Consider the following 18,509-nt stretch of genomic DNA (forward strand, 5'->3'; position numbering starts at 1 on the left):
TTAGTGGGGAAAACGTTCACTTTTTTCTTTTTCTTTTTTACTGTTGCATGAGGAGATAACACTTATACCTACATAGAGGCATTTCTTCCATAGAGCCTGTGTGTTCATACTTGATTGAAAACATCAAACTGCATAACACACTAGAAAAGGCTGAATTAAGGGCCAAAGTTTAATAAATCCATACTAATAACTAAAGGCTACAGAGCTTATTTTTTAAACATCTAGAAATCAGAGTGTTGAGCAAATGGCTGGCTACGGCCCTTGTCCTCCTGCAGCTCTGTTGCTGCTGCCTAGCCTTTGTTTTGTGAGATAACCAGGAATAGTGATCCCATGCGTAAACAACAAGAATACTAAACCAATAAAACTAGCTTATCATGCAAATATTAAGGCATCTAGAAAGTCAGTTAAAATATATTGTCAGAGACAGAACATCTATTTCCCAGCGGACTTCATATAACAAAGGCTACTTAGCAGGGGCTGCATTCTACTCATCAGTGAAATATCATCGACCCTTTGTATGTCATTTCAGTTTCAGCCATAAAGGAATTAGTGATTGTAAAAGCTGCAAATGCTGGTCTATTTTTTCTTCTTTCTTCAGTTTCTTTTCTCCTCCTGTCTTCCTTTCTTTTTGAAATTTGTGGGTTTGTTTTTTTTTTTTATTTTTTCCTCAGTTGCTTGTTTCTGCTTGAAGGAAAGGCTCTCCAATTATGTTCAAACCATAATTTGGGACGTTTGTTGGCAGGATCGGTGTCCTATTAGAAACTTGAAAAGGAACCAAGCTAGCCCAGGTACCAGGACTGTTAAAAAGGAGAAAAAGGTAAGGAGAGAGAAAAAGAGAGAGAGAGAGAAAGAGAGGGGAAAACAAAGAATATAAATTAATCACATTGTAAAAAGAAGAAAACATTTAATTTGAATCAGAGTTAAGCCATATCCATTATTCATAGCACAATAATAATATTATTCATTACATTATTAATAAGATAAAATAAAAAATTAAATTTGTGCATATTGCTTGAGATTCTACTTCATAGTTTTCTTTGTGAAAGTATGACTTATTTGAAATAAAAATTACTGTGTTGATCTCAGCTACAAGTAGTATTACTGCTGTCTTCACACTAAGCGGACTGTTTGTTTATGAAAGCTCCCAAAAATTTCAGACACAAATAAATAGAGCAGACACAACTAAGCCATACACGTGACACTATATAGCACAAGGATGTTATTTAAGAGCTAGTCAAATACACTACAGTGCACAGGTTGCTGTTTTCAAGACCACAATATACAAGTTCAGTTTCCTGTACGATCTCCTACCCTCTTACAACATGACAGTTTATCTTGTCTCAGTCCCAAGATGAGCATCCGAGATGTGTGGGTCCCCATAGTACCTTCAATATTAAAAAAACTTGCTTGCTTTATAGATTTTTCTCAAAAGGTATCCGTGCCTAAGGAACACTGTAACACAAGGGCCCAATCATGTAAGCACTTGCAGCCAAGGGAAGCCATAAGTCAAGGGTAGCGGTAAATAATATAAATTTTTCAACAAACATCTGAGAAAGAAAATATTTTCAAAGGCAATTCAATGACTTTGAGGTTTAAGTCATAATTTCAAAATAACTTTGTCACTGAGGAGCTTAAGTCCCAATGGCATTCACGTGTTTAGCAGATATCAACCTGTAGCAGGTTGGTTAACCACAAGCCTTCATCATTTCCAAAATGGATACTCAAAGAAGGACCTCAACTGCCTCTATTCAGCACCCAGAGCAGACCCTGAGCTGCCTGTTCCTTAGATGTGTTGCTGGCAACCTAGAAATAACGGACTTTAGAGAAAGTCTTGTCAAATTTATTCAAAAGAAAACCAGCATCATTATGTCAGCGATCACTGCTAAACAACACCAGAACACTCTGTGCAAATACATGCTTCCCCCACGTTTCATTGTGATTGAGTTTTTCTCCACACTAGGTGTTTCTACAAACACAACACCTTACGTGGGAATTCACACTGTGATTAGACTGATAAGCTTCATGGTAACACATCTGAAGACTAAAACCTCCGACATATGTTTTGTGGATGACAGATGCTGGAAGTTTTCTTTCTTTCCTATCTTTGGTCACCCCTCTGCACTGCTCTCTCTCTGCATGAGCAGGTGCACTTCTGTAGCAGTGGGTGTAAAGAGGAAACAGGTCATTTTTATCTATTTTACATGGGTATAAAATAACTACATTTTACTTGACAGATTTATGCAATCCTTTCCTGTTTACGTTGCTGCATAAACAGTAAGAAAAGAGGTCAACTTATTTTGTGAACTCCAAGCGACATGTTCCTAAAGGCTTTTGTATTAAAAGTAATACAAACAGCTTCTGTCATTTACTCCTGTTTGATACTCTTTACCTCTCTAAACTTGTTAACTTATTACTTAGATTCCTAAATTCTGGTGCTGGTTGCACATTAAAAAGTGTAAAAACTTGCTGACCTGCTTGTCTCAATGATGGTCAAATTCTGAAGGGAGTGGGACTTTTTTTTTCCACAAAGAAATATAAAAAATATGAATATCCTAATTTATTTTAAAGGCCTGAAGTATAAATATCATTCAAAGGGGCTGAAAATCTTGAAATATGTGCAAAGACTTAAACCCACTTATGCATGAAAGATTCGTCCAATAAGATCTGATGAAAAGAGTTTTCAAAAACAAAACCTAAAAAATTCAATAACAGAACCCCATTTGAGGGGCTTAATTTTTTCAACTTATGTTTCATCTTCTTTCATGGTTTAAAATGCATTTTTGCTCCTTCCTCTTTGTATTGCAGTAATATTAAGAAGCAAATTCTGAAATCACAAACACAATGCAAATCATTTTCAAGCACAGGGATTTGTAAAAATAGAGAATAGTAAAAAAATATAAAAAGAAAAATCCCAACCAGTTTTGTTTCTTCAGGATCTGTCTGAACATACATTTTATAATGCACAGTTCTTTGCTGTCCTTTGGGATTTACAGTGTTTAGCAACTTTAAACAAAATAGAACATTAACTAAAAGAATGTAGATTTTGTGTGAGGTCAGCATGGCATTCCAACAATTTCTGTTGCAAAGGCTAAATACACAGCTTCCACTTTATCTTTCTGAAGATTTACAGTGCACTTCAGTGGTTACATACATACATATGTGACTTTTTTCTTTGTTTTTCTTTGTTTTAAAGCTGACAGCCTTCTAATGATTACAGCAGGTGAAGAAACGCAGTCAGAGCTGATAAAGAACAAAGTACTACTTGTAGCAGCTTTCTTATCTACTATTTCATGTACAAGACAGAGATCTTGGTTTTGTGGGAAGTACTCAATAAAAATAAGTTGTGGCAAATGACCAATAGGACAGTTGTTACCATATGACCTATAGATTTAATAGGTTTTTATTAAAACCTTTTAAGCCTCCCACCTTATATTAAGACCATGACAAAAATACAGATTGCAACAAATTCATCAATGCCGCTTATGAGTCCTTAGGGGATAAGAAAGCCTCTAAAGGCATACTGAAGTCTCTGATCTACACACACTCGTCGGGCAGCAGCTGGCCCCACGGGGAGCTGGGAAAGACAGGACATCCACGCTGTTCACTAGCACCTCCTACGCCATAATGTTCAAGGCTTGATGACCTCCAGTTGTATTTTAGAAATTAACCCTATCATACTGCAGTTTGATTCAACTGTTATCTCCAGCCACCCCAGTCGTGACACCACCACCAAGCATTTACTGCAGACAAAAGAGGAAACCTGAATCAAAATTACTGAGGTAAATAGCACTAATCACAGCACAAAGCTCTAAGAACAGTTATGACATAAACAATAACAGAAAAAACCCAACTCAGTCTCTGCTAAGCTGTATATGCTGTCTAACATTCTCACATACCCCATTGCATTTGCAATAAATTTTACTTTAAATTTTTTTTAAATTTTTTAAATTTACTAAATTTACTTTGCAGTAAATTTAACTGAACTTGCAGCTACCATTTGAACCAAAGCCTGTTCTGTGCTATTATGTGCAGCCAAGCCAGACTGACAGCCCAGAAGAGCAAGATACCCTGTCAGCTTTCTCAAAGCTACTCTAAAGTGACCTCTGTGAGCATCACAGTTTAGCTTCTGCCGTGGAAACCACCTACAGTTTCTCTCCAGGGCATCCTAGCAGAAGCACACGTTACTGCTGACTGCAAAGCAAACTCTGTCTGGAGCCCACATGGATGGCAACAGCAGGACACTAGCTACCAGTTTGGAACAGAAGTCCAAACTTCCAGCCTTTGGTTTCACAAACGCAGGGGCAATGCTCCCTCTGTTCAACTAACTGCCTCAACTAAGTGCCACAGAGGAAGCCAAAACTCATTTCATTGCCCAGAACATGGGCAAGCTGATTGTCCTTGCAGAAGTTAATGATGTGTCCCTCTGCCCATGTGGCTTCTCCTTCTGATAAAAAAGCTCTGCATGTATGAGTGGCATAAATCAGATCTACCCTACCTTCCAGTTCGCCGTTTCTGAAGAAATCTGTAAGAACTGCACTGGCAGAGGTTATAATGTAAATGCCCATCCCTTGAAATATTAAGTGATACCTCCGAAAATCTCCTCTAGGCTAAGTTTTGAAGAAAATTACATGAGAAGCACCATCAGGAACTGCTGTGAGATTCAGACTAGTAGCCTTTGTAAGACAGAGTATGATTTGTAGCATCACCTTCCTGAAGCATTATACCTCTAAGTAATTTCATTACCAGAAAAGTTTTCTCTAACTATAACTAGACTACTAGTTGTGTCTTCAGTTCCTTCCACAGCAATTATAACATATTTATCTGTTCAAATGTAATAAAATTGCAAGGAAAAAGTCTGAAAGCAACCTACAGGGTTAACATTATCCTTTACAGTTTCTATTACAGTTTTCACATATTAATTCAATGAAGAGTTCTGCCATGATTTCCTCTTAGAGACGGTAATTGCTATTTCAAGAACCTCTGATTAAAAAATCACTGGAAAGGACCACAAACATACCAATATTATGTGTATATACAGTCTGTTTTGGAGGTTATAATAACATAAAGAGTATTAAAATGTTAAACGCAATAAAAAAAATAAATCAAATTAATCTAAATAAATCTGAAGGATTTCAAGATTTTTATTTTCCATCAGTTACCACCTTCTTTCTATTACAGCTTCAGAAGTCTGTGAAAGCATTCCATCATTCAGAAAGTACACCTAAACCAGTATTTGTGTTGCATCTTTACTACTCTGTGCACAAATGCAGTAGCTTAGAAGAGGTAGATCAGATCACGTCAGGTCAGTCATTGGACAGAAAAGGCAGATATGCCTTCAATGTCAAAAGAAGTGGTACTAGCGAGTCACCAAGCTCATCTATCTCTGTACTAAGCAAGTGCCTGCCCACACAAGTACAGGGAACTTCGCCATTTCAAGATTGTACGAACTTTGGGAATACAATTGTGCTAACCTCAGTGCCCTGGCTAAATTCCCATTCGTGTGTTTCTGCCAAAGGAATAACCACCCCTTCGGCATCTACTTAATGTGGTACTTCTGTTACCATTTTAAACTGGTATCTCTAGTTACACAGCTGCCAAATTTCACCTCCAAGCTGAGCATTTATTTCAAGATGTATATTAAGTATATCTCGACTTTATTTAGGATGAGTTTTATAGATTAGCAGGCACATGCCACCCATTGAGCAGATAAAGGAGGCAAAAAGGAATTCTGCTGTAGTTCTCATTATATTCCCTTTTTGTGACAGTGTAAAAAAAAAGATAAGGAAAGATCAGGAAGAGGCCATAGAGCTCATTGCTAACAAAGAAAATCCTCAGCAGAGGAAGGGCCCAGAGAAATGATGCATGCCCATGCTGAGCTCTGGGCCATGCACACATGAGTGCTTGATGCAGAGACAGAGCTACAAGAGGTTTGCAAACACACAGGAGCTATGACCCAGTGGAGAACTGCCTGTCACAGAGCCAAACCATGGAGAGCATGGGCTTGGGTTACCAGAGACCATTGGTCACCTGCGAAAGACTGACTGTCCACTTTCCACATCTACACTGCTTTTTTCCCCCCAGATGTTACCATTTCCACTTTTAATCTGTTGTATTATTTACCTTAGCACTTTTTGAAATATAACTAAGAGTTGATTTATGAAATTTGCGTGACTAAATAACAATGCAGCTAACCCTAACTGCACCAAGCAAAATAAAACAAACGAATAAAACCAAAACAGTGTAATTTTACTGCTTCGAAAGAAACAATCCAAGGTAAGATACTAGGGAGGCAGAAAACTAGAGTAACCAAAGGGTTAAAGATACAGTTCAGACTTGGGAATTCTCTATAATATGCTCCTCCTTCCCTAGCAGTGCTGCCAAAAATCATCTGACAGGAAACATAAGATTAAGTTTGTCCTACCTAAGTGAACAAAGAGTGCTCAGAACAGGCAACCAGCTCACTGCAGACTGGGAACTTTTCTAATCCTGCTGGAATCTGCAGTGCAGCTTAGAAAATATTACTGAAGTTATTTTCTTTAACATCTTGCTTCTGGATCATCTCATTCATTTTGGTCACACTGCTGTTCTTGCTGCTTCTCCCATAAAGGCTAACTTAAAGCTCCAAACATAATCATGTAGAAAATGGACATTATTGATTCCTATGGTCCATTGTTCCCCCATTCCAAGTCCCTGAAGTTCAAGTTCAATCTGGAATTACATCATGTCTGGTTTCTCCTGGTTACCAGACAGCTTGAGACGTGACCACAGCTACAGAAAAAACAAACAGCCTTCTTCACGCTTCGGCTCCCCTATCGATTCAAACATAAACTTTTTTTCTTTCTCTCAAGTATGCTTCAAGTATGGAGCATGGTTAATTTAGAGATTAAGTTCCAAATTAGATTATCTAATGGCATCTTAATGGATTGCTGACCCATTTCCTGTGGGATGGCAGCATGCAAGTCTGGCTTGAATACAACTAATTTCTGAGGAAGCGTTCTGAAGATGTTTGCCTAGATGGAGAGGAAACATAATGTTCTGCACATCTTTCTGCTTTACAGAGTTAGGCAAAACCCATTGAGTTAGAAATTTAAATTGAAAAAGACCATAAAACATTAGAATTTCTTCCTACAAACACTTTTACAATCAGGGTACTTCAGCACTTTTGCTCTTAAATTGTTATGAATTGATACTTCTATTCCAAAATATTGCCCAAGGGGACTGGGGCAGGGCAAAGGGGTGCGGGGGGGAGAGGGAGGGGGAGAGGGTATGAACCATTGCTCTAACAGGTGTCTGCCAAAATGTGCTTGCCACAGCATAAATGCAAGGTGGTGTTGGGGACAGAAAACGATGCTTGTAAAGCTGAACACCCCTACAGCTAGAGCTGAGAAGGAAATTCAGCACTCTGAGAACAGACCTCCTCTCAGCATCTCCAAGAACAAGCCAGCTGTTATACTAAGCTCGTGTGTCAAGATAGCAGGCCAAAAGCAGGAAATGCTAACTTAGTGTATTTGCCTGGGTAGTGTAAACGTAATGTTAAGGTAACGGTTAATCCATAAAACTAACACAAAAGAATTGTTACAAACATGAATATAAATAACAATAGTTGGGAATAAAAACATGTTTGGCAACAGCTGAATTAAAATGTACAGTTTGGCAAAGAAAATTTACTTACAGTCTGTGAATATTCTGCAAATACTCAACATGCTCTAAAAGAAACCCATCATGCCGGCTTTTATGAGTGGTCCCACTGGAATTAATATCAATGGTGCAATGAGTGGCTGAGATTCAGGCTCAAGCTCATGTTATCAGACTGAAACACATACACACATACACATGTGCACACAATCACACACACACTTTTTCTCACTTTCATGTCTTAAGTTTGCTTCTTGCATACGCTCTTGCTGTCTCGCATAGTGACTGAGGTTATATTTTCCTAACTGAGCCATACAGAATTTCACAGCTTCCCCTCACCTTCTGTCTCTAGGAAAACAGTTATTATCACAGAACTGTAGTTATGAAAAAAGAAGGTTGTTGTTTGTTGTTGGATTTTTAATGGATTCTAAGTATCTTCTTCATCTGTACAGCAAAAAAAAAGTTACCTAAATTATCTTAGATGTACTTGAGAACTTCATTATTTTGAGAGTGAGCAGCTAATAGTTCATCTGACAGGCTTCTAACCCGCAGGCTTTACACATATAACCCCCATTAAGTGTTGAATGTTGCACATAATTCTGCACAGGAAAGAGGTGAAAACCTGCTGTACCGCAATTATGCTGATTTCATTACACACCTATTTAGAAACACACCTCTACTGTTACCATAATTCATTATATATCAAGAGATATAAAAGATAATAATATGTAAAATTCATTAATGTACCAAAGCTTAATGGGTTTTATCATGTTTACTTCTTTTTCATACAAAAATAAACTCTCCTTTGTGTAAATCATTCCTAATTATTCTGTTATTTAATTGAGAAATAAGGTGGGTTTATCTTACCTTCATGTACATGTTAGTGACCTAAATCTACATCAGCTGATTATGATTAGTCATAAAAGTTTCTATGAATGGTATGGTTATTCATTGCTCAAAACCACCACCACCTCAGACATTTATTATTATACTCATCTATAGCTGTAACAGCACAATTTTCTTTGTGTTAACCACTAAGCCCCCCAAAATATGACTGGAAATTACATTTTCATTTTTAAAGCCTAAGATCAGTATTCCCTTGAATTTATGAAACCTATGCATTTGACAACACAGCATTGTCGTTCCAGGTGCTTAAGGTAGTTTCTCAATTCATCTTGCACTAAAGATAACCTCAATATGCGTGGAGAAATATTACACACATGTATTGATCAAATGCTGTCAGATATTCCTCTATAGTCCCACTAACACAGATACTGTAACCCAATGCAACTTTTTTAGAGGTGGTGTAGGGGTGGAAATAATTAAAATGTTACCTTTGCCAGGTAATTCCCAATGTATCCTCACTGGCACTGGGGTATAAATGCCTGCCGTTTTGATTCATGGTCCAGTCACAAATTCTCAGCTGTCAATTGAAACCTAGCAGTCAGATATGGATTGAGCAGTACTACAGTTTTTAGTATTTAAATGAATACATGCAAACTAGTACTGTACATGGCAAAAGCCTTACTTTCCCAAGAAGTAACTTTAAAAGATAAAACAAACAAACAAAAATAACTTATTCTGAGAAATAAATGCCTACAGATTTGCTTAAGATAATTCTACTTTAATATGCTCCTCTATTAATAAAGCATAAAAGAGTAAATAGAGTTTAGCACGTAACAATTAGCTATTATTAGATTACAAATTGAGCTGGAATAAAAGGAAATGTTAATATTCAATAGCAAGGTACTTTAAGAAAGGAAATTAAAATGCTGTTTTCTCTAAGCAATGCTTTACGTACTGTGAATTAAGTAAAGGTCAAATATAAACGATATCTTTTAGCATGCATTTAATGAAACACAGAAGACATGCAATTTATAGAAAATTTGCTCAAATTAAACAAATTCTATGTACTTATCTTGCTATTTAAGAATTGTAAAGGTATTTTGTAATTGAACTTTATTAATCTAGTGTTACTGAAAGTGGTATTACTTAGCAAGAGGTGATAAAATAATCTAATCTTGCTGTAGACTCAGAATAATAGCATTTAAAATACTTTATTGCATTTTAATATAATGAGGAATGTACTATATGTCAGCTGAAACAAATTCTTCCCAGATCCTCAAATCATCAGTTCTGCCTTCATGGATTGTTCAAGCAACCTTCTATAGCTCTGTTTATTTAACAGCTGCCCTACAGTGTTAGCAGATTTATTGAAAAGATATACTGCTTATTTTTAAGTGTAAGGAAGTGGACTTATCTGACTCATGAAAAAACATACATTTTAACCTCTGTATAGTCATGCTGTATATATGTTGCTGTACGTTTATATATGATACAGCACTCTGAATTGAAGATAATGTTGTTGCTGAGTTTAATTGCATTCAATGGATTTTCATTTTAGCCTTTAGATAGCACATGCTACAGCAAACAAATTACAATAAACTATTTTCACAGGAGCACAATTAATTGCAGTCTTTTCCTGAAAAATACAAATGCTGAGGACAAGACAATATTGCAAACCTGACCCTGTCTGGCTGTTAGACTCATAAGCTTCCTGCTGTTAAGGTCTGAGAAATGGAAATGTTAGTCTCTGATGTTTTCAAAGGGATTGTTTCTTGTTTGTTATCTAAAGAACTCCAAGGGACCTTCTAAAGGCCATTAAAAGCATGACTAAATCACATGAAATTAACCAGAAAAGGAAGCATGCACTCAAAAAGTTTGCTAGAGGTAACTGTGAATAATACATTAAATATATTTGAAGAAAGGGTAAGTAAATATCTGGTTTAGTCACTATACAAAACAGTACTCTAAACCTGACTTTAATATTAAAGACATAGTAAAATATGTCAGCTCAGTTACTCAATGTACAGTAGATGTGTTTCTGCTATAATCCTCAAGAATGTCATCTTCATTACTGATGCATATTTTAAACCTTTATAACTTAGCTATAAAAACTCACTTCCAGCTGAAACACAAGACTGAAATGTTAACACATGCTCCTTTTATTCTTTCACGAAATATGGAATCTACAAATAAAAGTCCTTTGGCTGATTAGAACCACAAAAAATACTAAAATTATAAACTTACTGTTACCAAATGAATTTATGCACTTAGGTCTAGCTCAAAAATCTGGCAAGCACTTAGACTGCTAAAGAACCTGACTGCATTTGCCGTGTGAGGAAAACATAAGGAACTGATACATTTCATTTTAGTAAATCAGCTTCTGCACTACATCATTATACTCTTCCTACAGTCTGTATGAAAACTTTCCACATATACAGTTAATATGTTAAATTTATCATTAAGAAAGCTCTAAAAAGCTTTTCAAACCTATTTCATAATGTTAATAATGCCATACTTCATATTATGTTGTCATACATATCTCAATACTATACATCTGAATACTGTAATGGTAAAACCAGAACATGTGCATTTTATATATAAGCTGTAGAACACATGCACATGTATATGAAGATTCATGCTACACCACACCTATAGTTAATGTAAACTGTAGTGCTATTCACAGCACAAAATGTGCCATACTTGCAATACCGACAACACCTTGAAGAACTGCACATCAACACATCTGTATGACAAGGTCAGGACCACATCAGCTATGCTGAAAAGCACCTTTCCAATGTTAAGAGCTATTTCTTCACACTCCTCAGCAGGCTTGTATAGCTGCTGCATTGTCTTTAAATTCTAACCTGCCAGGAAAATCACAGTATCACAGTATGCTAGAGATTGGAAGGGACCTCAAAAGATCATCTAGTCCAATCCCCCTGCCGGAGCAGGAATACCTAGATGAGGTTACACAGGAATGTGTCCAGGAGGGTTTTGAATGTCTCCAGAGAAGGAGACTCCACAGCTCCCCTGGGCAGCCTGTTCCAGTGTTCTGTCACCCTCACTGAGAAGAAGTTTCTTCTCAAGTTTAAGTGGAACCTCTTGTGTTCCAGTTTATACCCATTACCCCTTGTCCTATCATTGTTTGCCACTGAGAAGAGCCTGGCTCCATCCTCATGACGCTCCCCCTTTATATATTTATATACACTAATAAGGTCACCCCTCAGTCTCCTCTTCTCCAAACTATAGAGACCCAGCTCCCTCAGCCTTTCCTCATAAGGGAGATGCTTCACTCCCTTAATCATCTTAGTTGCCCTGCGCTGGACTCTCTCCAGCAGGTCCCTGTCCTTCTTGAAAAATGGTTTCTTTTCCTCCCTCACATAAAATTTCCTCTCTCAAATCGCACCTGCACAGAGATCAAAATTGTCTAAGATTCGGAAAAATACTTGCAAAAGTATCAAGAAATATCACTTGCAAAATCTCCATCTCTCACATGTTGAGTGCTTCCTGGGTAAAAGGCTGGAGAAGCTTAAAAGAGCTCTGTGAGCTCCGGCTCCATTTGATGGAAGAAAATGTCTGTTAACAGCAGCAGTGGGAACACTGCCTTTGGAGGATGACCTAACACCCCTCTAGGGAAAGCCTGGGGGCACAGACCTGACATGAGTACCAAGCTTTGGGAGGATGTAGGGCATTTTAGTACAGTATTTCGAGTGCTATATGTTGTCTAGAGTCATGTTGGAAGTTTTCCGGCTAGTTGTAGTCCTCAGAGTAACTTATGCAGCCTCTAAAATCATGTCTCTGCGTTAGCTGGAGACAAGAAGGCACATTCACGCTCATCCATAGTAAGCCATCTAAAAAAGTTTCTCTGCAGGACACGTAAAAGGGAAAGGCAGGAAACTACTTAAAGGCTACTTGAGAAAATTTCAGTTCCTCAGTAGAGGGCCTTGAGAAATAGTCCTCAGGAGACATTTAATAAATGCTGAAAAACATTACTAACTTTCTCAAAAACAAGCTATGAATGCAAAACAAATGACTGGATTTGGCATGTGACATGGTGAAAATTCTTTCCTAGAAGCCTGTTGGAAAGGCCTGCTCTTCAGCCCCATAGCTTTATTTTCAGCAAGGCAAGCCACATGAACACCTCTTCAGTAACACCTTCCATCCACAAAACATTATCACTGGTTTTTTTATTTATTTCTCACCTAACCACACAAAAAAAGAACATGGGTCTGTATTCTGAAATGGAAAAGGATGCCCAGCCTTGCAGCAGATGTGTAAACTTCACAGGCAGCCCAGCCATCTCCTAACACATGGAGATGCAGCAACATGTTTTCACTGCTGCAGTCTCTCATCCCTGAGATACATCCTCACTGCTAAACTCATGAAGTAATAGAGAGCACAAAGCCCACTGTAACTGTTTCTCCAGGGAGGCAGTGCAACTCTACCCACCTCAGCTGCATCATGGGATGGGGCCACAGCCCAGGCAGAAGCAGAGCTATAGGCATAACTCTTCCAACTGTCTTAGAGATGTTCAACTCCTTGTTCCTGTCCTGCCCTCTGTAAGACGCCACAGAATTGATCGTGTTTTGCACTTTCCAGTGCTGTGAGACACGCTAATGTGAAGTTCTACCCAAGAGCTAAATTTCACTCTATCTGCCTGTTTAGTTTGAACTGGGCACCTAGCAAGCAAAACCATGCAGCAGAGTTTTAAGTATTCAAATCCTGTGTACATTAAAAACCCACAGTGAACAGCTCAATTTTAATCATAGTTTGAATAATTTTTATGGATTAATATTTAAGCAGGGTTTATATTCTCCTATTTAAAGACTGGCTGTTGAAAACTAACATTCATTTCAAGCTTCTGTGATGGCTAGTGAAAGCAGCCATATCCATCACAGAAGTAGACACATATTTTGGAAAGTGTGATAGGAGACTGTGCTATAGCTTCTGTTAGTTGAGAAAAGTCTATAAAACTTAATATTTGCATATTGTCATTGTTTTGACTGAAACTTCCTTTAAATGTGTTTCCTTTCCAGCAAGCATATGTGAAAGGTGACCTCTTATCCATTTACATACCTCCCTGGTGGTCATGTGACCCAGTTTTACGTCAAACTGTCAGTTATGATAAGGGACACAATATGAACAGCCTAACTGTTGATAACCTGTTTCCTGGCTTTACTGAGAAGTTGAGTTTGAGAGTCCACTTATGTTCTTCTTTCAGCCTTCCGATGAAAGCAAAAGCAACATCCACCCAAAACGTTTTACAAACAGACACTCTGTGTTCAGTGGACATTTAAGTTTACAATTTACATGATGAATAGTATGAAGAGAACTCCATTTTGAACTGTGTGATTCAGTAACTAAAGGATGCATCTGGTAAGAACAACTTCCTACCAAAGAGGCAGGGCAGCCTGATGTGTAGGAAATAAAAAGCTATCTACAGTTCTCTGATTTTTCATTTTAGAAACCTTAAGTGTTTCTTATTATTATGTACATGGCAAATGTCTTACTCATAAGCGTTCAAGCTGTGTGAAAACCATGCACACCACACACCACACCCAGAAAGTCCAAGCTCTAGTGAAACCCATGCTACTGGATTAATCTGTGCAAAAACTGGAAGAGTTCAGTAGCTTCTTAGTAACTCGGCCAGCATTAGTTAACACAGTTTACTGTAACTGAACAGAAAATTCTAGAGGTCATTGTCCTCACAGACCTCAATAGCTATCTCATTTATTTATATTTTCTGATTAAAAATAAAATCACCCATACAAGGCTCCAAAGCACATTAAAATTAAACAAACATCCAAGAAAGAAAACCTGTCAGTTATCTGTCTCCTTCATTCCAACAGAAATTTGTGAAACTATTCATCTGTATTTCCAATAAATACTAATATCTATCTTTCCATCCATCTATCTTTTTATTCCGTCCATCTATCTTTTTATATTGTTTACACAGGTAAAGTGCATGACTAGTATTTCTAGCAAAATTCTAGCTTTAGAACCACAAACAACATTAACCTGTCTCTAAGAACATAATAAATTGTTACTGAGAACAGTTAACACAAGGAGGCTACAAAAATGCCATCACATAACCATAAGAATTCTGCTCCTTAAGACATCGTTGTTGAGCTAATGATGCCTCCATTAAAATTATTTAGCTAAAAGAATGGCGACACAGCCACAATGTGGCAAGGGACTGTGTCCACTTGCAGAAGATTCAATTTCACTGTACTTCCTCAATTTGCTGCTTCCTCCTCTAATCCAGGCTTAGAAACCACAAAACTTCAGTAGATGCAAATCAGAGAAAGAAGGGGGGTGGGGCAGAGAGAAATGCTCCTCTATATATATTCTTTTATGTGCAATTCATTTAAGATGTTTCTCAGCACATATAAAGAGCACTGAATAATAGATCTAACTTCATAATATAATCGACCAGGCACTAATAGTAATCTTAAAAAAACCTGTCTCACAAAGGTGCTAGCTCTTACCACCTTCCTTGCCCTTTCCTATGGTGCCCTCCCTGCAGTTACATTATCAATACTTGACAAGTCTCATAAGGAAATGTTGAATAAAGAAAAGCAAACCAAGCGGTCATTAACAATTTGTAATAACAGACAGGGGGGTGGGTAGGAATGACATGACTTTTTAACAACAAAATTATAAGATACAGGTGACTTTCTAGATGCCACTGAACAAGAGACATGTTTTGTAACTGTTCATGTCACAGTATAGATATACCTGGCATTTCAAGGCAGGTAACAGGGACCAAGACCCAACATCAACTGCAGCAAAAAGTGGACTGCATAGTTACAATTCCTCATTACAACTTTGTCATTCTAACAATCAAAGTAGCATGCCACGTTGTAACAGTATATTTTTCACAGTATCCAGGTCCATAAAAGCAAATAAACTGCTCCCATTGGTGTTATTATGCACCATTTTTCAAAGTTGTATTCAGTGCTTCCCATCTAAATGCGAGTATTCCAGGTAGGTTGAGCTATAAATTGTTTACTGGAAGTTCTAGCAAACTGTCACTTTGTCAAAAGGCTCCATGTAAATGCCTGTTGTAAAATATATGTGTAACTTTGAAATTTATGGTGGTTACTGCAATTTAAACAGGCTACATAATGGTTCTTTTTAACAACAATGAAAAGTACTCAACGGTACATGCCAATATTTCTCATAACCAGAGAGAATAAATCTTCATAAAGACTCCTCCAATGAAGTAAAAAAATGTACCGGTGACAATATTTATTCTTGAGGGGTCAATGTGCATTACAGGGTATGGTGAATGTTTAAAAGACCTCTCTGGAACTAAAACCACTGGCTTTCTAAATTAGAATTGCTTTCCAACAGTACAAAATGATTGATTGCCTTTATTTCATGTACCCTCTGATTTTTCTTTTCATTCATCATGGGCTGCTTTAACCAAATGCATTTAAAATCTGCCACAAGAAGAGTGGTCTCTTTTAAATTGTTGTAAAGTAATGAAAGGACATAGTAAATCAATCTCATTTCTGCCTTACCAAAGGATAACCTTTGCTCTACAAAAATTGTTTAGACAATCTCAGTGCTCTACCACACTCTCTGGGTAACAAACATATATGGCACTGTCACCTCAGAGATGCCTTTAAAATTTAAGTGAGTGAAGGTAACTAATTAATTAGAAACATATACACACTTACATATTCATATTTGCTTAATATGAAAAAGCTTTGCTGTTAAAGTTTTCTCTTCTTTCAAATGGCTTCAGCAGTACATACTATTCACTGATTTTGTACGTATTTATTTGTGTAAGCATCCACACATGTGCCCCGCCCTTAAAGACACTCAGATAAACATACACATATATCCATTGCATAAGAACAGAAGAGAATTCACAGCAAAGACAAAAACGTGACACAATTTTTGAATTTACTATATAGCTCACTGATCACCAGTTAGTGCTCTTGAATTAATATAACTAGACTACGAAGCAATATACTTTAGAAGGGAGAACATTGGTTTCACACAGTGGCATAGAAGAATTTTTCCATTTATGAAGTGCATGTGAAACCACCTAATTTACTTTCCCCTTCCCCCTGAGCCATCTGGCCACATGTTTTACCATGAAAGGGACTATTAGACATAGAGATGTAAACACCACAGACTGTGATGACCCTTGAGTTCCTTTTCACTTTTATGTTCTTATAACATTGCTGAAATCTCCAAATTTATATTCATGTACACAACGATGCATTAAATGAGCAGTATACAGTTTACACGTCCATAAACTTAGCCAAGAGAAAATTAAGCGTGCTGCCACTGCCTTCTGGCAGGTGACAAGAAGTCTATAACTCTTTCAATGAACTTGGAAGAAGGTGGATTGGGCTTAAGCAGTAACAAATTTGCAGAAAAAATTGTGTCTAAAAACTTGTAGTGAAAAAAAAAACAAAACATTGCACATCCCCAAGTTTACTGGATGTCAGAGGCTTTTCTAAGGACACTATGTAAAACTTCACATGAAATCCAGAATTACATCCAGTGTGCTTAAAAAGAGACACATGTGTGTTTTAAAATGCAATAAACAGATACAGTGTATCTTTAGAAAAGAACCATGTTACAGTAATTATAACACATTTCATAATAGAACAATCTTTGAGAGGTTTTAAAAAAAAGCAATACACCACGAAATTCACTGAAAAATAAATGGTTGGTGAACCCACTAATTGTCATTTAGTATTTTCATAAAAGTGTACAGATGTTTTCAGTTAGGTCTCGCTGGTTAAAAAAAAGTTGGCAAAGCATCAACTATCTTGAATAAATGATCATCTTTATGATTTTCTCTGAACTCTGCATGTGGTGACCTTTAAAACGGACATACTGCCACCTTGCCCTGGGAGTGGGTAGGGGTAGAGAGTTCCAAATGAAGCATGCTTCAGTTGTATCTCAGCAAACACGAAACAGGGAAGTTTTACTGAAAAATGAGACAGTCATGTGTACCAACTGCTAACAGGAACTCAAGCCTGAGAAGAAAATATAGTGTAGTAAATACCAAGGACTATTTAACAGCCCTTTTTGTTACTGCCACATTCAGGTTTTTTCCTTATAACGTTTTGCATGCTATTGGTTTCAAAGTTCTCAACTGTTAAGATACAGGAGCGACAGAAACACACATCATAAAATATGTTCTAAAGGGTTTGAATTTATTCCTGTTACCAGTAATGTAGCATTTCTGTATATGCATGGCCTTGCTACTGACTCCAGCTAATTTGTTTTTAAGTCATCATTAATCTCGGCTGTATATTTTCACAGTTTGGGTAAACACTTCATTTGTATTAAATTTACTGCATTAATGAGATGTGAAATTTAAAATGCTACTTGAACATAAATGATGTAAGAAACCAGAACAAAACGTGGTTTTATCATGTTTGAAATCAGCAGACCAATTTAAACCTATTAAACTATAAATGATTGCATTGAGAATTTGGGTTTGTAACTCATCTTCTAGAACTAAAATGAAGAAATGTAGGCTTATACATCTGGGAGAAAAAATAGTTTTAAAATAATAAGTTGGACCTTTAGCTGTGGAGGTTTTGCATAATTTTTTAACTCATTTTGAAATGAATATTTGCTGCTTATACATTTCATTCTGTTTTCTAAAATCCTATTAAAGAATATGCATAACGAGGTCTTGAAAAATAAAATAGTTGAAAAAAATATGATTAGAAGTTCCTTAAGATGGCACAAATGTAAGAAATCATACGCTAAATTGACGTCTCTCAAAGGGTTCAGTTGTTTTGAATACACTTCACCTTCAGATGACAAATACTGAAACTCTTAGAATCCCAGTCTAATCCAAGATAACAGTGGCAGCATGTAGGAAGGTAATATTGCAAAACTTCTCTATATCATTACACCTATGTGAAACTTGCCCACCTGTTGCTGGTGTAGGAAGGATGGGTCTCTTGGGCCTAGTCCCACATATCGATTGGCTTGGGATGTGCCTGAGGCTGTGTAGGCTGATTAAGGAAGAACAAAACAGATTG

At 37.1% G+C, this 18,509-nt stretch overlaps 1 protein-coding gene across 7 annotated transcripts in view; it reads right to left on the bottom strand.

The window, feature by feature from the left end:
• Positions 1–322: 322 nt before the first annotated feature.
• Positions 323–18,509, bottom strand: part of NFIB (nuclear factor I B) — a gene marked incomplete at its 5' end in the record, with an annotated part of 259,265 nt that continues 241,078 nt past the window's right edge. For 4 of the 7 annotated variants that reach the window (XM_080638005.1, XM_080638004.1, XM_080638007.1 and 1 more), the window contains 3 exons: positions 323–797; positions 8,970–9,058; positions 18,400–18,482. In XM_080638005.1, coding sequence (XP_080494131.1) covers positions 668–797; positions 8,970–9,058; positions 18,400–18,482 — 302 coding nt within the window. In that variant the 3' untranslated portion in view covers positions 323–667. The remainder of the gene's footprint in view (positions 798–8,969; positions 9,059–18,399; positions 18,483–18,509) is intronic. The other 3 variants (XM_080638008.1, XM_080638010.1, XM_080638009.1) reach the window with 1 other exon arrangement.

This window comes from Psittacula echo, assembly GCF_963264785.1.
Source record: "Psittacula echo genome assembly, chromosome: Z".
In the NCBI taxonomy this organism is placed as follows: Eukaryota; Metazoa; Chordata; class Aves; order Psittaciformes; family Psittacidae; genus Psittacula; species Psittacula echo.